The 23,484-nt window shown below is 43.8% G+C and overlaps 1 protein-coding gene across 1 annotated transcript in view; it reads left to right on the top strand.

Annotated features, from left to right (window-relative positions):
• The first annotated feature begins 9,173 nt into the window (after positions 1 to 9,173).
• Positions 9,174 to 23,484, top strand: part of DENND5B (DENN domain containing 5B) — a 181,663-nt gene continuing 167,352 nt past the window's right edge. Inside the window, exons 1-2 of the mRNA XM_038768489.1 lie at positions 9,174 to 9,234; positions 22,123 to 22,232. Coding sequence (XP_038624417.1) covers positions 22,230 to 22,232 — 3 coding nt within the window. The 5' untranslated portion in view covers positions 9,174 to 9,234; positions 22,123 to 22,229. The remainder of the gene's footprint in view (positions 9,235 to 22,122; positions 22,233 to 23,484) is intronic.

Here is a 23,484-nt window from a genome sequence, read left to right as displayed (position 1 = left end):
CAAAGTAAGCGCTTAATAAATGCCATCGTTATTATTATTATTGTTATCCATTGTGTGTGCAGAGCACTGTGCTAAGCACTTAGGTGCATGCAATAAAAATGGACTCTACAATCCCTTTCCTCAGGGAGTTTACCGTCTAATAAGATGGAAAGACTCTGGAAGTTTACATACAATAGGAACTAGAGGATAAATAATAATAATGATAATAATAATCATAAAATAATATAAAAATATAAGAATAAATAATAATTATAATAATAATGATGGTATTTGTTAAGCGCTTAATATGTGCCAAGTACTGTTCTAAGTGCTGGGATGGGTGCCAGGAAATCAGGTGGTCCCTCGTGGGGCTCACAGTCTTAATCCCCTTTTACAGATGAGATAACTGAGGCACAGAGTTGTGAAGCAGCGTGCCCAAGGTCACACGCAGCAGACAAGTGGTGGGGCGAGGATTAGAACCCACGTCCTCTGACTCCGAAGCCAGGCTCTTGCCACCGAGCCACGCTGCGTCTCCTAAATAAAGATCCAACTGGTAACAGCAAACACAAGCAAGGAGTGAATTAATAAATGTCGAGCACGACGAGTGAGGCAAGATGACTTGAGCAGTTGCGGGTGAGGGAATCCCTCCTGGAGGAGATGATTTGGGGGAAGGCTTCAAAGGAGGGGAGGGAATTGCAGGCAGGGGAAAGGGTGTGAAGAATGGTTTGGAAACAGGAAAGCGCTTAGTACAGTGCTCTGCACACAGTAAGCGCTCAATAAATACAATTGAATGAATGAAATCTCTCTAGACTGGAAGCATGTTGTGGGCAGAGATCAGGACTACCAACTCTGTTGTTCAGTTGTAGTCTCCCAAGTGCTTAGTACAGTGCTCTGCACACCGTAAATGCTCAATAAATACCATGGATTGAGAGTTGAGCGTGAGGTCATTCATTCATTCATTCAGTCGTATTTATTGAGCGCTTACTGTGTGCAGGGCCCTGTACTAAGCACTTGGAAAGTACAAGTTGGCAACATACAGAGATGGTCCCTACCCAACAGCGGGCTCACAGTCTAGAAGGGAGAGACAGACAACAAAACAAAACATATTAACCTAATAAAATAAATAGAATAAATATGTACAATCAATCAGTCAATCAATCGTATTTATTGAGCGCTTACTGTGTGCAGAGCACTGTACTAGGCACTTGGGAAGTACAAGTTGGCAACACATAGAGACAGTCCCTACCCAACAGTGGGCTCACAGTCTAGAAGGGGGAGACGGAGAACAAAACCAAACATATTAACAAAATAAAATAAGTAGAATAGATATGTACAAGCAAAATAAATAAATAAATAAATAAATTGAGTAATAAATATGTACAAACATATATACATATATACAGGTGCTGTGGGGAAGGGAAGGAGGTAAGACGGGGGGATGGAGAGGGGGGCGAGGGGGAGAGGAAGGAGGGGGCTGAGTGTGGGAAGGCCTCCTGGAGGAGGTGAGCTCTCAGTAGGGCCTTGAAGGGAGGAAAAGAGCGAGCTTGGCGGATGGGCAGAGGGAGGGCATTCCGGGCCCGGGGGAGGACGGGGGCCGGGGGTCGATGGCGGGACAGGCGAGAACGAGGCCCGGTGAGGAGATTAGCGGCAGAGGAGCTGAGGGTGCGGGCTGGCCTGCATTGTATCATCTGTCAAATAAAATAAATAAAATAAATGAAATAATAAAGTAAAATAAAGAGTAATAAATATGTACAAACATATAAAAATATGTACAGGTGCTGTGGGGAGGGGAAGGAGGTATGGCGGGGGTGATGGGGAGAGGAAGGAGGGGGCTCAGTCTGGGAAGGCCTCCTGGAGGAGGTGAGCTCTCAGTAGGGCCCAGGGAAGTTAAGTGACTTACTCAAGGTCATTCAATCAGGCATTCAATTCAATTGTATTTATTGAGTGCTAACTGTGTGCAAATCACCATACTAAGCGCTTGGGAGAGGACAATTTAACAACAGACACTTTCGAATGAGAAGGTTAGCTTGCGGGACGTGAGCTGTGAGGTTTAGCGGGTGAGGAGAGCCAGGATGCTGCGTCCATTCATTCAATCGTATTCATTGAGCGCTTGCTGTGTGCAGAGCACTGTACTAAGCGCTTGGGAAGTCCAAGTTGTCAACATATAGAGACGGTCCCTACCCAACAGCGGGCTCACAGTCTTGAAGACTGACTGCCATCTCACAGCTGGTCTCTGGGATGACCGTTGACGAATCCACCTAGTGGATAGAGCCTGGGTGTCAGAAGAGCTGGGTTCTAATCCTGGCTCTGCCACTCATCTGCTGTGGGACTTTGTGCAAGGCACTTCATTTCTCTGGGCCTCTGTTATCTCGTCTGTAAGTAAGGATTAAGACTGTGAGCCCTATACATTTATATATATATTTATATATATATAGTAAGCGCTTTATATATATATATATATAATTATATATATATATATATATATGTATATATGAAGACTGTGAGCCCCATGTGGGACAGTCTGATTACCTTGTATCCCCCCAGCGCTTAGAACAGTGCTTGGCACATAGTAAGTGCTTAACAAATGCCATTATTGTTATTATTTTACTTCATCCCCATTTTCCAGATGAGGAACCTGAGGCCCAGAGAAGTTAAGTGACTTGCCCAAAGTCACACGGCTGACAACTGACAGAAGTGGGATTAGAACCCTCGACCTCTGACTCCCAAGCCCGGACTCTTTCTGCTAAACTACGCTGCCTCTCCTGCCACTTTTATTAGTATTATTATTTCCACGGAAATGAAATCTAATTAGTAGCCTGAGGTGACATCACGATTATGAATAGTCTTTCTTCTCCAAATCTTTCATCCCACGTCGACCTCCAAATTCTCCAGAAAGGAGAGCACTAAAAATGGTATTTGCGGAAGGTGAAGCTTGGTATTTTAATCTCACAGTCCAACTCTCTGGAAATTGCTTGGGAGTCACAATGGGTGATTCTCTCCTGTAGTCACTCTCAAACCTTACCGTATTGACTAATAATAATAGTATTTATTAAGCACTGTTCGAAGCCCTGAGGTACATACACGATAATCAGGTTGAACACAGTCTCTGTTCCACATTGGGTCCACAGTCTTAATCCCCATTTTACAGATGAGGTAACTGAGGCACAGAGAAACAAAGTGACTCACCCAGGGTCACACAGTAGATCAGTGGCGGAGTCAGGATTAGAACCCGTGACCATCTAACTCCCAGGCTTGGGTTCTAGCCAATATACCATGCTGCTATACCCTTGCAGATGCAGAGCGTATGGCTGAGATTGGTGAGGGGAAAGGCCCTGAGAGCAATGAGAAGAAGTATGGCCTAGTGGAAAGAGCCCGGGCCTGGGATTCAGAAGGTCATGGGTTCAAATCCCGGCTCTGCCGCTTGTCTGCTGTGTGACCTTGGGCAAGTCACTTCACTTCTGGCCTCAGTTCCCTCATCTGTAAAATGGGTAGTACGTCTGCGAGCCCCACGTGGGATAAATTTGCTACCTTGTATCTACCCCAGGGCTTGGCATACAGTAAGCTCTTAACAAATACCATAATTATTAATATTGTTATTATGATGTAGAGCCCCCCAAAACATCATTCCTGTTCCCCGAGGGCCCTACTCAAATGCTATGTACAGCTGTGGCTGATTGAAGGAGGGACCCGCTTGCTAAATCCTCGATTTTCATTCATTCATTCATTCAATCGTATTTATTGAGCGCTTACTGTGTGCAGAGCACTGGACTAAGCGCTTGGGAAATACAAGTTGGCACCATATAGAGACGGTCCCTACCCAAAAGTGGGCTCACAGTCTAGCTTTTGAGATTGCAGAATTGAGAAACATGAATACCTGAAGCCCTGCCCTCATTAAGCTTCTGGGTTGAAAGAGGATTAACTTGAAGATTCTTGCTTGTGTCATAAAGACTGCATGACTAGAAAAAAGCCGACAGCCAGTTAGGAATAAAAATGGAAACATCTCCTATTCCTAGCCAAGACGGCTTCCTAATTGAAGTACGCGAGGCTTCAAGGTGAATCATTCCAAAGAGGAAGATCTTTGGAATCTCCTGACAGGAACAGATGTTTAAAAGAGATGAGGGTGCCCTTAGAGGTAGTCAAAACAAGGGACATTTCGTACCGACTCATGGATCGTAATTAACGGTCTTGCTTCGGGTTTAGACAGGGGTTCAGCGGAGAATTGGTGGACTTGCCGATGGATTCGCTGTCTGTTTTGTGACTCATTATAGTGCAGGAGTGGTGTTTTGTGTCTGCTGTATACTCACTTGTAATCACGTTGCTGTTTCACAGGGCGATTTGCCAAATCCGGCTGGAAAGGTTTAGGAAATTGCAAATGTTCTCCCTCGACTACTGTAAGCTTCTTCTGGGAAGGGAACGTGTCCACCAATTGTATTATCAATAATAATAATGATAATGATGTTAATGATGGTGATATTTATGATACTTGTTAAGTGCTTACTATGTGTCGAGCACTGTTCTAAGGGCTGGGGTAAATACAAGTTAATCAGGGTAGACACTGTGTTATATTGTATTCTCCCAAAGGAATAGTACAGTGAGCTGCGCTCAGTAAATACCATTGGTTCACACTTCCCCCTCCCACCCTATACACACACTCCGTGCACCCACTGGGTTATTTTTTTTTTTAATTTGTTAAGCGCTTACTATGTGTCAGGCACCGTACTAAGTAATAATAATAATAATAATGGCATTTGTTAAGCGCTTACTATATATGAAGCACTGTTCTAAGCGCTGGGGGGGTGGATACAAAGTGATCAGGTTGTCCCACGTGGGGCTCACAGTCTTCACCCCCATGTTACAGACGAGGGAACTGAGGCCCAAAGAAGTGAAGTGACTTGCCCAAAGTCACACAGGTGACAAGTGGCAGAGCCGGGATTAGAACCCATGACCTCTGGCTCCCAAGCCTGGGCTCTGTCCACTGGGGTAGATACAAGTTAATCAGGTTGGACACCGTCCCTGTCCCACGTGGGGCTCACAGTCTCAATCCCTGTTTTATGGATGAGGTAACCGAGGCACAGAGAAGTGAAGTGACTTGCCCAAGGTCACCCAGCAGACAGTTGGTGGAGTCAGGATTAGAACCCAGATCCTTCCTACTCCCAGGCCCTGGCTTTTTCCCCTCGGCCACATTGCTTCTCCAGGTTAAGTATCAGTATACAGGACTGTCTCTCCCTTGCATTCTTCATCCCTAGGTTTCTGGTAGCTTTCTAAACTGACATTACTGTAGTAATATTTCATTCAATCGTATTTATTGAGCGCTTACTGTGTGCAGAGCACTGTACTGAGCGCTTTAAGCCCCCTTTTTCTCAGCTCCCCCCCACAACATCACCTCGACTCACTCCCTTGTCTCTTCCCCTCCTCTCCACGCCACACAGCACTTATATATATATCTATAATTCTATTTATTTATATTGATGCCTGTTTACTTGTTTTGATGTCTGTTTCCCCCCCTCTAGACTGTGAGCCCATTGTGGGCAGGGATTGTCTCTCTTTATTGCTGAATTGTACTTTCCAAGCGCTTAGCACAGTGCTCTGCACACAGTAAGTGCTCAATAAATACTACTGAAAGAATGAATGAATATAGTACAACAATAAACAGACACATTCCCTGCCCATAATGAGCTTAGAGTCAGGAGCATAATTTATAGCGGGTAGAACACGAACCTGGGAGACAGAAGGTCATGGGTTCTAATCCCGGCTCTGCCACGTGTCTGCTGAGTGACCTTAGGCAAGTCACTTCACTTCTCTGTGCCTCAGTTACCTCATCTGTAAAGTGGGGTTCAAGACTGAGCCCCACGAGAGACAGGGACTGTGTCCATCCCGATTTTCTTGTCTCCAAACCCCAGCGCTTAGTACAGTAACTGCACTTAGTAAGCGCTTAGCAAATACCTTTATTGTTATTGTTACTACTCACGGTGGAACCGTACAAGAAACAGGTGCAGTATGGAGAAGTAAGCGCTTAGTACAGTGCTTTGCACACAGTAAGCGCTCAATAAATACGATTTGATTGATTGAGAAGAAGCATGGCTCAGTGGAAAGAGCATGGGCTTTGGAGTCAGAGGTCATGGGTTCAAATCCTGGCTCTGCGAATTGTCAGCTGTGTGACTTTGGGCAAATCACTTAACTTCTCTGTGCCTCAGTTACCTCATCTGTAAAATGGGGATTAAGACTGTGAGCCCCCCGTGGGACAACCTGATCACTTTGTAACCTCCCCGGCACTTGAAACAGTGCTTTGTACATAGTAAGCGCTTAATAAATGCCATTATCATTATTATTATTTATGCTTAACTCTCTGTCCTCTCTGTAGTTAGCGTCTTTTTGGATGAAAGAACCAGAATAACTGAATTTTCCCTACTCCCTCAATCCAGTGAGTGAAGTTCCCTCATTCCTTTCTTGTTGGTTGGGAGGCAAGCTCAAGATTTTGGGATTCACTTAGCCGCAGGCGACCATCTCTGTGTGAAAAAACTGGCGAGAGACCGAAACTAGACTCCAGGTTATTTCAGGAAGCTGCACATTTCACTCGTTCACACATGCCTTCTCTATGTGTTATCCTGCCGCATGGAAGATCGGAAAAATCATATTCAAAAGAATATGGGGCAGTTGGACTCCTTTTGGCTTCCTGGAGCCGATTCATTCATTCAGTCATGTTTATTGAGCGCTTACTCTGTGCAGAGAATCTATAATTCTATTTATATTGATGCTACTGATGCCTGTCTACTTGTTTTGTTTGGTTTTGTTGTCTGTCTCCCCCCTTCTAGACTGTGAGCCCATTGTTGTTGGGTAGGGATTGTCTCTAGCTGTTGCCGAATTGTACTTCCCAAGCGCTTAGCACAGTGCTCTGCAAACAGTAAGCGCTCAATAGGTACCACTGAATGAATGAATTGAATGAATGAAAGTACAATTCAGCAGCAAATAGAGACAATCCCTACCAACAACAGGCTCAGTCTAGAAGGGCGGGGGGAACAGACATCAAAACAAGTAAGCAGGCATCAATAGCATCAATGTAAATAAATAGAATTATAGATATGTACTCATCTTTAATAATATAAATAGAATAATAAATATGTACAAATGTAGCCAAGTGCTGTGGGGTGGGGAAGGGGGTAGAGCAGAGGGAGAGAGTCGGGGTGCTGGGGAGGGGAAGAGGAGCAGAGGAAAAGGGGGGCTTAATCTGGGAAGGCCTCCTGGAGGAGGTGAGCTCTCAGTAGGGCTTTGAAGCGTGGAAGAGAGCTAATTTTAGGCTGATGTGCGGAGGGAGGGCATTCCAGGCCAGGGGAAGGACGTGGGCCGGGGGTCGACGGTGGGACAGGTGACAACGAGGCCCAGTGAGGAGGTTAGCGGCACCGGGCGATATCAAGCAGTGTTGCCCGGGCTCTAGGAGAATCTGGCTATCAGTTCTAAGTCTTCCTTTAGTATTTATCATAAGATCTAAAATCAGATTGTTAGCTTTTTTAAGAACTGTGCCAAGGGTTGTCACCTAAATCCTGAAAAATCCCCCCTCGCCTGATGCTGAACACTACAGTAATAATGCTATTTGTTAAGCACTTTCATTCATTCATTCAATCGTATTTATTGAGTGCTTACTGTGTGCAGAGCACTGTACTAAGCGCTTGGGAAGTACAAGTCGGAACCATCTAGAGACGGTCCCTACCCAACAACGGGCTCACAGTATAGGAGGGGGAGACAGACAACAAAACAAAACATGTAGACAGGTTGTCAACATCGTCAGAGCAAATAGAATTAAAGCTATATGCACATCATTAACAAAATAAATAGTAAATAGGTACAAGTAATAAATAGAGTAATAAATCTGTACAAATATATATACAGGTGCTGTGGGGAGGGGAAGGAGGTAGGGTGGGGGGGGATGGGGAGGAAGAGAGGAAAAAGGGGGGCTCAGTCTGGGAAGCACTTGCTATGTGCCAAGCACTGTTCTAAACTCTGGGGTATATACAAGGTAATCCGGTTGTCCCACATGAAGCTCACAGTCTTAATCCCCATTTTACAGATGAGGTAACTGAGGCACAGTGAAGTGACTTGCCTGCCAAGGTCACATAGCAGACAAGTGGCAGAGCAGGGATTAGAACCCACGACCTCTGATTCCCAAGCCCGGGCTCTTTCCACTAAATCACGCTGCTTCTCGAAGGAAGACTAGGAAGGCTCTGGAAAACAGTTGCCGTCTCATGTCGGTGTAAAAATTCACTTCCTTGGATGACACAGCTCATCGTGGGCAGGGAATGCGTGTATCTGTTGTTATGTTATATTCTCCCAAGCGCTTAGTACAGTGCTTTGCACATAGTAAGCCCTCAGTAAATCTGACTGGATTGAATTTGCTTCATTTATATTTGCAGGCTGTATTTTATGAGGTGGTCCAATTTTGCCACAAAAATATCAGTTTCTGAGAGTCGATTGACTTATTGAGCGCTTACTCGTATTAAGCGCTTGGGAGAGGACAGGACAACAGGGTTGGTAGACATGTTCACTGCCCACAATGAGCTTACAGTCTAGAGGGGAGAACAGGCTTTATTATTTATAATAATTAAAAGTCAGTGATTAACGCTTGGAGGAGACTTGGAATCCTGGGAGAGGAAAGGGGCAGGAGAGAGGAAAAAGCAAGGGGAAGGGAAAGGACTAGAGAGAAGGGCCGCAAGAAGAAGAAACGTATCTATTTTGCAAATATTTAAATATGAATGGTGATGTCTGGCTTTTAGACTGTGAGCCCACTGTTGGATAGGGACTGTCTCTATATGTTGCCAATTTGTACTTCCCAAGCGCTTAGTACAGTGCTCTGCACATAGTAAGCGCTCAATAAATACAATTGATGATGATGATGATGAATGTGAAAAATCAGGTCAGACCCAGTTCATAGTCTCTTCTGTTATTAATCCTCACCTGTGTATATGCATTTCTAACATTTATTTCATAAGCTCTGTACACCATCTTTGTTAATGTTTACTCTGGTGAATTTTTTCCCATTCCTCCCCTCTCCAACAAGGCGAGAGGATTTTAGGGGATGGAAAGGGCCCGTTGCTTCTCGTTGTTTGTTTATCATTTCTGTTATCCATTTTTCCAAATTGTTTTGGGTTTTTTTTTGTTTGTTCATACGTGCTTTTTTGTTTCTGTTGTATTGTGTAGTTTTATACCAGTGGCTAGAAGCAGATCTTCATGGCAAGAGCCACGATGCTGCGAACAGAACCACAGGTAAAAAAAATATGGGATTCAGAAACACAGCCTTCGAGTCCCGAGTAAATTGTTCTCTCTCCGTCTTGGAACTTTGATCGAATCCATTCCCGTCAGTCGGGTATCTTCTCTGCTCTGTACCTTTCAAAAGATTTCCTTTGCTTCATTCCTATTAAAAAAATACATAGTCACTTAAACTCTCTTGGCATTTATGTAACAATTTTTCTGGTGAAACTGAAGGTGTGACTGTCCCTTGGGCGTTGGCACCATGATTTCGAATCACATCTAACAGGCACTTTTCACACGGCAATTGCCACGAGGGTGTTGGATTTTCTATTCTGAAGAATTTTCAGGAGCATTTCTGGTAGCTGTTTTTGAACCAGGTTCTCACAGCTGACCTCTGAAAGCAGCAGTGAAACAGGGAGCTTGTTCTGAATAGCTATGCCACACTGTGAGTACAGTAGTACATGTTTATTAGCAATTTCAGTTTAAAAAGTCACATTTGAGAATTGTCTTAGTATTTCCCCTCCTCCCACTCCCTTCTGCTTTGTGCTTGCACTTGGATTTGTACCTTTTATTCACTCCTCCCTCGGCCCCATAGCACTTATGGCCATATCCAGAATTCATTTACTTATATTAACGTCTGTCTCCCTCTCTAAACTGTAAGTTTGTTGTGGGCAAGGAACGTGTTTACCAACTGTGTTCTATTGTTCTCTCCCAAATGCTTAGTACAGTGCTCTGCACACAGTAAACGCTCAATAAATATGATTAAACGATTTGACCCTTTTTGTAGCAGTCCCAACTTTATTGCCAGAGGTTGCCTCAAAGTTCTCATTCCATTAGCTCTGCTACAGTAATAAAATACCCTGATGAATGATAAATACTGACTGTATATGATTTAAATTGCCGGAGAAAAATGAACAAAGCCCCAAGTTTTTGATGGTCAACTAGGGTGACTTTCTAAATTGCGGGAGAAAAATGAACAAAGCCCCAAGTTTTTGATGGTCAACTAGTGTGGCTTTCTAAGTGGGTGTATTCGAACTCTTAGTTTGAAAATACAGTCACATCGAGATATTGATCAATCACTGGTATTTATTGAGCGCTTTCCGTGTGCAGAACACTCTACTTAATACTTGGAAAAGTCCTGTTCAATAGGGTGGGTAGACAGAGTCCCTGCCCAAGAGGAGCTGACAGTCAACGTGTACAGATTATACAGTCTCAAGTTTCCCTTCAGTAATTTATGACCTGGGCACTTGGAGTGGCCAAATGGTGAAATTTAATCATGAAGCACTTGTGCGTTCTGCTCTTCTTGCTACATATTGCCAAGACAGTCAAGTCTAGCTTGATAATTCCTCCTCCTTTTGGGTAATGAGCTAGTTGGTGGTGGTGGTGTCGTTCCTTCGGCTGGTTCCTCGTGCTCTTGGTGGAAGTCTTCCTTTCTTCAGATGATTTATTGTCTGTTTGGCTTGATCCTTTCTTAAAAAAAATGGTGTTAGGAGGCCTCCATAGAACAGCCTTCACTTCTGGTTGGGTCTTCTGCTCTGTGAAGCAAATTCCTCGACCCGTTTCCATGCCGTCGATTCCTTGCACGATTCCAAGAAGATGCCAGCAGTAGCTCTAGGTAACAGAATAATCATTTTGAAAGTGAACGGGGTATGGTCTTCTGACCTGTTCTGTGCTGGACTGGTCAACCCGATCGGTAGAGAAGAAGACATTTCTCTGTTACTCGAAGGTAAGTGTCATATGGGTAGCTTTCTCGGCTGAGCTCTTGCAAAGAGAGATTCAACTACAGTCGCCTCAGGGGAACGCGGGGAAGCATTGAATCGAGTCTCCGGGCCGAAATGGGGTGCTGCGGGGTCAGTTTCGGGGAGCTCCGTCAAGGGGTATGTGCCATTCGGCAGAAAAAATTGAAAAACAGTTAGTGTGAGTTTTGCTCTAGAAGCAGTGTGGCCTAATGGCTGGAGCACGGTCCTGGGAGTCAGAAAGACCTGAGTTCTAATCTGGCACTCATCTGCTGTCCTCTAGACTGTGAGCTTGTTGTGGGCAGGGAATGAATCTGCTTATTGTTATATTGTACTCTTCCAGGCTCTTAGAACAGTGCTTTGCAGGCAGTGAGTGCTCAATAAATGTAACTAAATGAATGCTGTGTGACTTTACTTCTCTGTGCCTCATTTACCTCGTCTGAAAATGGGGAATAAGGCTGTGAGACCCATGGGGGACATTCACTGTATGATGATGATGATGATGATGAAAAGCGCTTCCTCTGTGCGCTGTACTAAGTCCTGGAGTGGATACAGGCAAATCAATTTGGACACAGTCCCTGTCCCACAAGCGGCTTACAGTCCCCCATTTACAGATGAGGGAACGGAGGCCAGAGGAGTGAAGTGACTTATCCTAGGTCACAATTAGCTTGTATCCGCCCCAGTGCTTAGTCCGGTGCTGGGCAGCATAGTAAATGCTTAACAAGTACCGTAAAATAGAAAGAACTGTTTCTATTTTTATATGTTACTCCCTTGTGACATCTGTTAAGCACTTAGTCTGTGCCAAACACTGTACTAGAGAAGCAGCGTGGCTCAGTGGAAAGAGCACGGGCTTTGGAGTCAGAGGTCATGGGTTCGAATCCCGGCTCCACCACAAGTCTGCTGTGTGACCTTGGGCAAGTCACTTAACTTCTCTGAGCCTCAGTTACCTCATCTGTAAAAATGGGGATTAAGACTGTGTGCCCCACGTGGGACAACTTGATTAGATTGTATCCCCCCCAGTGCTTAGACCAGTGCTTTGCACATTGTAAGCGCTTAACAAATGCCATCATTATTATTATTACTTAGCATTGGAGTAGATACAATGCACTCAGATGCAATCCCTGTCCCACATAATAGTAATAATAATAATGATGGCATTTATTAAGCGCTTACTATGTGCAAAGCACTGTTCTAAGTACTGGGGAGGTTACAGTTGTAACTGTTGTCCCTCAGGGAGTTCACAGTCTTAATCCCCATTTTACAAATGAGGTAACTGAGGCCCAGAAAAGTGAAGTGACTTGCTCAAAGTCACACAGCTGACAAGTGGCGGAGCCGGGGTTTGAACCCATGACCTCTGACTCCAAAGCCCGTGCTCTTTCCACTGAGCCACGCTGCTTCTCTTGACGTTCACAAATAAGAGGGAGGGAGAAGAGGTATTGAACCCCATTTTACACATGAGGAAACTGAGAGCCCAAGAAGTTAAGTGACTTGCCTAAGGTCTCATGGCAGACAAGTGGCGGAGCCAGGACTACAGCCCAAGTCTCCTGATTCCCAGCTCTGTGCTTAACTCAAAGAGAGATAAAGACATAGACAACCCAATTAGAGAAATACCAGGTTTCCTCATTTAAAGCATGTCTGGAGTCTTATCTTCCAGGAAGTTGTATATTCCCCTCATTCCAAGTGTGAATTTTGGATTAGGCAGGAACTCACTACTTATGAGGAAAGAGACAGCGGGAATTTTCTTTGCTGCAGTGTGGCATCCCAGCCCAGACTTCTAATCCCGATCTCAGTTCTAATCCTGGTCGTGGAGTAAACCGGAGATGGTAAACTCCAAATGGGATAGGGACAGGGGCTCACTGACTGCATTGTATCGAGCCCAGTGCTTAGTACAGTACTTGGTACATAGTAAGTGCTTAATGAACACTGCAATCATTATTATTGCTATTGTTATTATTATTATTACTACCTACGTGCCTGGGATAGGCAAGTCTGAGCTGGTCTGGTCCTAGCTCACCCCTGCCTGTTCCAGCTAAATACTACTACTACTACTACTGATAATAATAATGATAATAATGGCATTTATTAAGTGTTTACTATGTGCAAAGCACTGTTCCAAGCGTTGGGGAGGTTACAAGGTGATCAGGTTGTCCCACGGGGGGCTCACAATCTTAATCCCCATTTTACAGATGAGGTAACTGAGGCCCAGAGAAATGAAGAGACTTGCCCAAAGTCACACAGCTGACAAGTGGGGAGCTGGGATTTGAACCCATGACCTCTGACTCCAAAGCCTGTGCTATTTCCACTAAGCCACGCTGCTTCTCTTCGACTACTAGTACTAGTAGTAGTAGGAGTAGTAGTAGTAGGAGTACTACTACTACTACTCCTACTACTACTACTACTCCTCTTATATACAGTATTATATACAGTATATAGTATTATATACTACTATTATATTTAGTGTGATTTTTTTTCATGTCTAGGGTAGACCGATTGCTTCCAACATTGACTGTTTCATGTCATGTTCATGTACTACTACTACTACTAATAATAATAGTAGCATTTGCTAAGCACTTACTATGCACCAGACACTGTACTAAGCACTGGGGTGGATACAAGCAGATTGGGTGGTCCCTCTCCCGTGTCACAGTCTTAACCCAAACTGTACAAGGAGGTAGCAGAGGCCTAGAGAAGTTCATTCATTCAGTTGTATTTATTGAACACTTACTGTGTGCAGAGCACTGTACTAAGCGCTTGGGAAGAAAAGAAGTGACGCGCCATGCCCAAGATCATATGGCAGACAAGTGGCAGAGCTGGGGCTAGAACCCAGGTCCTTCTGATTCCCAGGCCCTGGTTCTATCTACTAGGCCACGCTGCTTTAAGTGTGGTTGCTTCTTTGGAAATCAATCAATCAATCAATCAATCGTATTTATTGAGCGCTTACTGTGTGCAGAGCACTGTACTAAGCGCTTGGGAAGTACAAGTTGGCAACATATAGAGACAGTCCCTACCCAACAGGAAATGGCCATGATGGTGCACCGTTTCAAGCTGTAAAGCGAAGTTAAATGAAAGATGGTCTGTCTGTTTTTATTGTGAAGTGCTTCAAAATCTTCCTTCCATCCGAGAAGCAGCATGGCTCAGTGGAAAGAGCGCGGGCTTTGGAGTCAGAGGTCATGGGTTCAAATGTCGGCTCCGCCAATTGTCAGCTGTGTGACTTTGGGCAAGTCACTTCACTTCTCTGGACCTCAGTTACCTCATCTGTAAAATAGATTAAGACTGTGAGCCCCCAGTGGGACAACCTGATCACCTTGTAACCTCCCCAGCGCTTAGAACAGTGCTTTGCACATAGTAAGTGCTTAATAAATGCCATTATTATTATTATTATCCTTTGGGCCTTTTTACTATCTTAATGATGTTCTAGAAGGGGAAGCAATTGAACCCCTTCTCTTGGAGAAAAGGGATATGTGGGGAGAATAATGCAGAAACCGCTGAGAGGATCCTAAAGGGGTCTGGGTAAGTGGCTATCTAGATGATGATGATGGCATTTATTAAGTGCATACTATGTGCAAAGCACTGTTCTAAGCGCTGGGGAGGTTACAAGATGATCAGGTTGTCCCACGGCGGGGGGGCTCACAGTCTTCATCCCCATTTTACAGATGAGGAAACCGAGGCCCAGAGAAGTGAAGTGACTTGCCCAAAGTCTAGATGAGATGAGATGAGAAGGCCTAGAAGTAGGTTGCATCAGGAGCAGTGTTGTGAGATAAAATTTGGAAGTAGAAGTCTTTAGAGGAAAGATTCATTCATTCATTCAGTGGTATTTATTGAGCGCTTCCTGTGTGCAGAGCCCTTGGGAAATACAAGTCGGCAACAGTTAGAGACGGTCCCTACCCAACAACGGGCTCACAGTCTAGAAGGGGGAGACAGACCACAAAACAAAACATGTAGACAGGGGTCCAGGGCCCTTGGCAGTTAAGCACTCAATCAATCACCAGTATTTATCGAGCATTTTCCATTTGCAGAGCACCGTACTAAGGACTTGAGAGAATCCAACAGATTGGTAGACACATTCCCTGCCCACAACAAGCTTACAGTCTAAAGGGGGAGCATAATTCTCATAGATTGATTAAAACTATTTTTTATATTTAGTGTGATTTTTTTTTCATGTCTAGGGTTAACAATTGCTTCCAATATTGACTGTTTCATGTCATGACCTCTAAAGTTGTTTTCCAAAGGCTGTACTCTCCTAAGGATTGGGAAAAATCTTTTTTCTAGCTAGAGAGAGAGAGTTAATTTTTATGTTTAGGATGCAGTGTGCCATTTCAAAAACTTGCTTGTAAACCACCCAAATGATGTCTTTAATCGAAAGGTTTCCCATGCAACTTTTGGAACACGGAGGCACAATAAGTGCACAATAAATATGATTGAATGAATGAGACTCGCACCCTCCCTTACACGAATATAAAACACAAATCTCCCTCTCATTTTGCCCTTCCCGAATGACTCACATGCTCAAAGTTGTGTTTGTTCAATTTCTCCTCTAACCGAGGCTGTTTGGCTTGGGAGCAGAAAAAGATACCTGGTCAATCAATCAATCGTATTTATTGAGCGCTTACTGTGTGCAGAGCACTGTACTAAGCGCTTGGGAAGTACAAGTCGGCAACACATAGAGACAGTCCCTACTTGTCTCTTGGTCGCTTGTCTCCTCAGCTTCTAAAAGAAGCTTTTAGTGTCCTCGTTCTTTAGTCTTCAGGTTGATGAACTTAACACTCCTGTTTTTGGAGTTTCACATAAAAAGAAATGATTCATGCTCAGAATTTAAATAATAATAATAACCGTCGTATTTGTTAAGCACTTGCTATGTGCCAAGCACTGTACTAAACTCTGGGGTAGGTATAAGATATTCAGGTTGGACACAGTGCATGGGTGGCTCAGTGGAAAGAGCACAGGCTTTGGAGTCGTAAGTCATGGGTTCGAATCCCAGCTCCGCCACATGTCTGCTCTGTGACCTTGGGCAAGTCAATTAACTTCTCTGAGCCTCAGTTACCTTATCTGTAAAATGGGGATTAAGACTGTGAGCCCTACGTGGGACAACTTGATCACCTTGTGTCACCCCTCCAGCGCTTAGAACAGTGCTCTGCACATAGTAAGCACTTAACAAATGTCATTATTATTATTATTAATAAAGTGGGAGGGAGAGCAGCTACTGAATCCCCATTTTACAGATGGGGAAACTAATGCACAGAGGAAGTGAAGTGACTTGTCCGAAGTCACACAGCAGAGAAGTGGTGGAGCTGGGGTTAGAACCCAGATCCTCTGACCCCTAGGCCTGGACTCTTTCCATTAGGCTACACTGCTTCTCCAAGGTTATAAAGCATTTTGGGGAAACAGCGCTCATTCAGTGCAGGTTGAGCTGGAGGTCAGAGTCATCAGGAGGCTGTATATCATTTCTCCTGCCAAATCTCAACTGCTCCTTGCTCTTTTCCTACCTGGTGGAAAGCATCCCCAATCTACTCCCTCACTATCGTGCCAGAACTGCAGAGAATCATTCATTCCTTCAGTTATATTTATTGAGCACTCACAGTGTGCAGGGCACTGTACTAAGCGCTTGGAAAGTAAAAATCGGCAACATATAGAGATGGTCCCTAACAACGGGCTCACAGTCTAGAAGGGGGGAGACAGACAACAAAACAAAGCGAGTAGGCATTAATAGCAAGCTAATCAGGTCGGACACAGTCCCTGTCCCACATGGGGCTCACAGTCTTAATCAATCAATCAATCGTATTTATTGAGCGCTTACTGTGTGCAGAGCACTGTACTAAGCGCTTGGGAAGTACAAGTTGGCAACATATAGAGACAGTCCCATTTGACAGATGAGGGAACTGAAGGCCAAAGAGGAAAAGTGCCTTGCCCAAGGTCACCCAGCAGACGAGGGGCGGATCTGGGATTAGAATCCAGCTCGTCGTGGATAGCGAATGGGTCTGTTTTAGTGTTGTATGGTACTGTCCCAAGCGTTTAGCACAGTGCTCTGCACACAGTAAGCAGTCAGTAAATATGATTGAATGAATGAATGAACGAACCCAGGTCCTTCTGACACCCGGGCCTGGGGTCTAGCCACTAGACTGCACTGCTTTTCTACCAGCTCCAGGGGAATTACATACATCTCATGTTTTGTTTTGTGGTCTGTCGCCCACTTCTAGACTGGGAGCCCGTTGTTGGGTAGGGACCGATCAGTTCCAAGTGGCTCAGTGGAAGGAGTCAGAGGTCATGGATTCGAATCCCGGCTCTGCCAGTTGTCAGCTGTGTGACTTTGGGCAAGTCACTTCACTTCTCTGGACCTCAGTTCCCTCATCTGGAAAATGGGGATTAAGATTGTGAGCCCCCTGTGGGACAACCTGATCACCTTGTAACCTCCCCAGCGCTTAGAACCGTGCTTTGCACATAGTAAGCGCTTAATAAATGCCATCATCATTATTATTATTATTATCTGTTGCCAACTTGTACTTCCCAAGTGCTTAGTACAGTGCTCTGCACACAGTAAGCGCTTAATAAATACAACTGAATGAATGAATAGCATCAAAATAAAGAATCAATCAGTCAGTGGTATTTATTGAGCACTTAGTTTGTGCAGAGCGCTGTTCTAAGCACTTGGGAGTGTACAATGCGACAGAGTTGGTGGCCTTTGGCCTTTGAAAGGAGTTCACAGTTTAGAGGGACCAATTGCATTGTTCACTGTTGCTGAATTGTACTTTCCAAACACTTAGTACACAGTAAACACTCAGTAAATACGATTGAATGAATTAATTGTTACAGAAATGGGTGATACGCACAGGTTGGACTTCCTAGGAATTTAAATACATATGAATTTAGGCAGGTATGGAATGGTAAAAATAGCATGGCCTAATGGAAAGCACACGGGCCAATTGCCTGCTGGGTGACCTTGGGCAAGTCACTTAACATTTCCGTGCCTCAGCTCCCTTACGTGCAAAATGAGACTAAAACCTGTCCTCCCTCCTACTTATTATTATTATTATGGTATTTGTTAAGTGCTTACAATGTGCCAGGCACTGTTTTAAGCACTAGGGTAGATACAAGTTAATCAGGTTGGACACAGTCCCTGTCCCACGTGGGGCTCCCGGTCTTAATCCCCATTTTACAAATGAGGGAACTGAGGCCCAAAGAAGTGAAGTGACTTGCCCAAGGTCACACAGCAGACAAGTGGTGGAGCCAGAATTAGAACCCAGGTCCTTCTGACTCTCAGGCCCGGCCTCTATCTACTATGCCACGCTACTGTGAGTCCCATGTGGGACCCTGATTATCTCCCCCAGTGCTTAGTGGCACATAGTAAGCACTTAACCAATACCACAATTCTTCTAGTTATTATTTTTATTCTTCTTATTATTATTATTATAGTAGTAGTAGTAGTAGTAATGGTATTTATTGAGCATCCATTAGAGTGCAATGCACTGTACTAAGCAAATGGGAAAGTGAACAGAAGCAATCAGTGGTATTTAAAGAGCGCTTACTGTGTGCAGAAAACTGTACTACTAATAATATTAATTGTGGTATTTGTTAAGCGCTTATGTGACAAGCACCGTACTAAGCGCTGGGGTAGATACAGGATAATCAGGTCAGACATAATCCCTTTTTCTTATGTTTATATGTTTTTTATATGTTTATATGTTCTTATGTTTTTGTGTATATATGTTTGTACATATTTATTACTCTATTTATTTATCTTGTACATATCTATTCTATTTATTTTATTTTGTTAATATGTTTGGTTTTGTTCTCTGTCTCCCCCTTCTAGACTGTGAGCCCACTGTTGGGTAGGGACTGTCTCTATATGTTCTGCACACAGTAAGCGCTCAATAAATACGATTGATTGATTGATTGGGGTAGATACAGGAAAATCAGGTCAGACATAATCCCTTTTTCTTATGTTTATATGTTTTTTATATGTTTATATGTTCTTATGTTATATGTTTGTACATATTTATTACTCTATTTATTTATTTTACTTGTACATATCTATTCTATTTATTTTATTTTGTTAATATGTTTGGTTTTGTTCTCTGTCTCCCCCTTCTAGACTGTGAGCCCACTGTTGGGTAGGGACCATCTCTATACGTTGCCAACTTGTACTTCCCAAGCGCTTAGTACAGTACTCTGCACACAGTAAGCGCTCAATAAATACGATTGATTGATTGATTGATTATGGGGTTTACAGTCCATATAGGTGGGAGAACAGGTATTGAAGCACTTGGGAAAATACGGTTGCGGTAGAGTTGTTAGAAATTCCCTGTCCTGAAGATACTCACACTTGATATTATTATTTACCCCTTCTAGCTGTGAGCTCTTAGTGGACAGGGGACGTGTCTGTTTATTGTTGTACTCTCCGAAGCGCTTCGTACAGTGCTCTGCACAGAGTAAGCTCTCAAATACGATTGAGTGCATGTAGGAGACAGATGTAGAAAAGTTTACCAAGACAGGAATCAGCATCAAAATGAATAATAAACCTTTGACACTGAACTTCACTCACTCACTGCCCTCAGGAGTCTACTTCATTCTTCAAGAAGTAATAGTTGATGGCTTCCCCTCAAAACAGGAAAATACATCTTGTGATGCTGCTCTCACCCCTCTGGACTCCTTGCGGGCAGGGAACAGGTCTTCCAACTCAGAGAAGCAGTGTGGCTCAGTGGAAAGAGCCCGGGTTTTGGAGTCAGAGGTCATGGGTTCAAATCCCGGTTCTGCCAATTGTCAGCTGTGTGACTTTGGGCAAGTCACTTAACTTCTCTGTGCCTCAGTTCCCTCATCTGGAAAATGGGGATTAAGACTGTGAGCCCCCCGTGGGACAACCTGATCACCTTGTAATCTCCCCAGCACTTAGAACAGTGCTTTGCACATAGTAAGCGCTTAATAAATGCCATTATTATTATTATTATTATATTGTACTCTCCCAAGCTCTCAGTAGGGTGCTCTGCACACAGTAAGCACTCAATAAATACGATTGATTGATGGATGGATTGTTCAGTGGGTTGATGGAATTAATTTTACAGATGCTTCTTCTATTTAGTGCCCAAATTATACCTGAACCTAAACTTCTTCCTGCTATTTTCACTCATGTCTTTGGCTTTCAGAAGTTGGTGGTCGCTCAGTTTAGGAACAGGTCATCAGTTGACTGCCTGCGAAGCAGTGAATTGATGATTGTCGAAAGACTCTAGACTGAGTTCGTTGTGGGCAGGGATTGTCACTCTTTATCATAGCATTGTAATAATAATGATGGCATTTATTAAGTGCTTACTATGTGCAGAGCACTGTTCTAAGCGCTGAGTGCTTAGTATAGTGCTGTGCACACAGTAAGCGCTTAATAAATGTGATTGAATAAATGAATGAAAGGCTAAAGACTTAGGGGAAGATGCGTGGCTCAGTGGAAAGAGCACGGGCTTTGGAGTCAGAAGTCGTGGGTTCAAATTCCGGCTCCGCCACTTGTCAGCTGTGTGACATTGGGCAAGTCACTTCACTTCTCTGGGCCTCAGTTCCCTCATCTGTAAAATGGGGATGAAGACTGTGAGCCCCTCGTGGGACAACGTGATTACCTTGTACCTACCCCAGCGCTTAGAACAGTGCTTTGCACATAGTTAGCGCTTAACAAATACCAACATTATTATTATTATTATTAAAGACTGGTACTAAGGCAGAAAGACCTTTTCAGCATTTCCTGGATGACTCTAGTAGCCTCAAGTTACAGCAGTGATTGTTAATCAATCAATCAATCAATCAATCGTATTTATTGAGCGCTTACTGTGTGCAGAGCACTGTACTGAGCGCTTGGGAAGTACAAGTTGGCAACATATAGAAACAGTCCCTACACAACAGTGGGCTCACAGTCTAAAAGGGGGATTGTTAACAGCAAGGCTCTTACAGGGAATGCTATTAGTGCTTAGAACAGTGCTAGGCACATAGTAAGCGCTTAACAAATGGCATCATTATTATTATTAATAAAGCCAATCCCTTTTAACCGTGCCATTGTACTAAACTCATGCTCTAATTGCGGATAGGGCACAGGCCCGGGAGTTGGAAGGAAGTGGGTTCCAATGCCGGCACCGCCACTTGTCTGCCGCGTGACCCTGGGCAAGTCACTTCACTTCCCTGGCCTTCAGTTACCTCATCTGTAAAATGGGGCTTAAGACCGTGAGTCCCATTTGGGCCAGGGACTGTGTCCAATCCGATTTGCGTATGTCCATCCGAACGCTTAATACAGTGCCAGGCACATTCATTCATTCAATTGTATTTATTGAGCGCTTACTGTGTGCAGAGCACTGTACTAAGCACTTGGGAAGTACAAGTTGGCAACGTATAGAGATGGTCCCACCCAAAATCGGGCTCACAGTCTAGAAGGGGGAGACAGACAACAAAACAAAACATATTAACAATAGTAAGCACTTAACAGGTACCACAATCATTAGTTGGTGGGTAGCTCTGAACAGTGGAAGGGAAGCCTATCAAGAAATTCATTTCAGATATATTTTTTTATATATATAAAATATATATATATATTTTTGAGTGACTTCTGAGTTTCAGTAGAGACTTACCAGGAGAAAGAGTTGAACTGAAGATAATAATGATGCTGTGTCATAGTGGGAATGTTTTTTTTTTTCTCATTCATTCATTCAATCGTATTTACTGAGCACTTACTGTGTGCAGAGCACTGTACTAAGCGCTTGGGAAGTACAAATAAGCAACATATAGAGACCCAACAACGGGCTCACAGTCTAGAAGGGGGAGACAGACAACAAAACAAGTAGACAGGTACCAATACTACCAGAATAAATAGAATTATAGCTATGTACACATCATTAATAAAATAAATATAGTAAATATGTACAGATAAAATAAATAGAGTGATAAATATGTAGAAATATATGCAAGTGCTATGGGGAGGGGGGAGATGAGGAGGGGAGAAGGAGGAAGGGAGGGGAGGAAAAAGGGCAGGGGGAATCTTTTCCCTGCTTGTGGACTTGCCAACTCCTACTTATCACTTCCAAGATTTTAGGAGGCAAACAATTAATTCACCTTTGTGCTTTTTTATGTCATATACACATTCCCATTGGCTTGTGTACCCACACGACTGGTAAATCCTGACTCGTTTCTTTGTTCTTGATTTTAACAGGGGAAAACTTTGACCAGAGTCCCTTGAGAAGAACGTTCAAGTCCAAAGTTCTGGCCCACTACCCTCAGAATATAGAGTGGAACCCTTTCGATCAAGATGCCGTCAACATGGTATGGATTTCTTGCCCGCCCCCCTCCATCTCCTCCCGTTCCCCAACCCTTGAATTGCTTCACGCAAGGTGTTTTTGATAAAGTCCAGTGGAATTGAATCTGGGGCCTGTTAGCCCTTAAAAAAACAAGGCCTGATAAAACTATACGCTCTTTATATTGTGCTCTCTTCCTCCCTTCAAAGGCCTACTGAGAGCTCACCTCCTCCAAGAGGTCTTCCAGGAGAAGCAGCATGGCTCAGTAGATAGAGCCCGGGCTTTGGAGTTAGAATTCATGGGTTCAAATCCCGGCTCCGCCACTAGTCAGCTGTGTGACTGTGGGCAAGTCACTTCACTTCTCTGGGCCTCAGTTCCCTCATCTGTAAAATGGGGATGAAGACTGTGAGCCCCCCGTGGGACAACCTGATCACCTTGTAACCTCTCCAGCGCTTAGAACAGTGCTTTGCACATAGTAAGCGCTTAATAAATGCCATTATTATTATTATTATTATTATTATTGAGCCTGTGAGCCCACTGTTGGGTAGGCGACTGTCTCTCTATGTTGCCAACTTGTACTTCCCAAGCGCTTAGTACAGTGCTCTGCACACAGTAAGCGCTCCATAAATACAATTGATTGAATGAATGAATTGAGCCCCCTTTTTCCTCTCCTCCTCCCCATCCCCCCCACCCTACCTCCTTCCCCTCCCCACAGCCCCTGTATATATGTTTTTTACGGATTTATTTCTCTATTTATTTTACTTGTACATATTTACTATTCTATTTATTATGTTAACGATGTGTAACAGCTATAATTCTATTTATTCTGGTGGTATTGACACCTGTCTACTTGTTTTGTTTTGTTGTTTGTCTCCCCCTTCTAGACTGTGAGCCCATTGTTCATTCATTCATTCAGTCGTATTTATGGAGCGCTTACTGTGTGCAGAGCACTGTACTAAGCGCTTGAGAAGTACAAGTTGGCAACGTATAGAGACGGTCCCTTACCCAACAACGGGCTCACAGTCTAGAAGGGGGAGACAGACAACAAAACAAAACATATTAACAAAATAAAATAAATAGAATAGTAAATATGTACAAGTAAAATAGAGTAATAAATATGTACAAATATATATACAAATATAGTGCAGAGCACTGTACTAGGCGCTTGGGAAGTACAAGTAAGAACCAGCCCCGCCACCCTCTGCAGAGGTCGTGGGTTCAAATCCCAGCTCCGCCACTTGTCAGCTGTGTGACCTTGGGCAAGTCACTTCACTTCTCTG

The sequence above is a fragment of the Tachyglossus aculeatus genome, chromosome 2 (genome assembly GCF_015852505.1).
Source record: "Tachyglossus aculeatus isolate mTacAcu1 chromosome 2, mTacAcu1.pri, whole genome shotgun sequence".
In the NCBI taxonomy this organism is placed as follows: Eukaryota; Metazoa; Chordata; class Mammalia; order Monotremata; family Tachyglossidae; genus Tachyglossus; species Tachyglossus aculeatus.
Note: the sequence above shows the minus strand (reverse complement) of the source record. Positions and strands in the feature narration are given on the sequence as shown.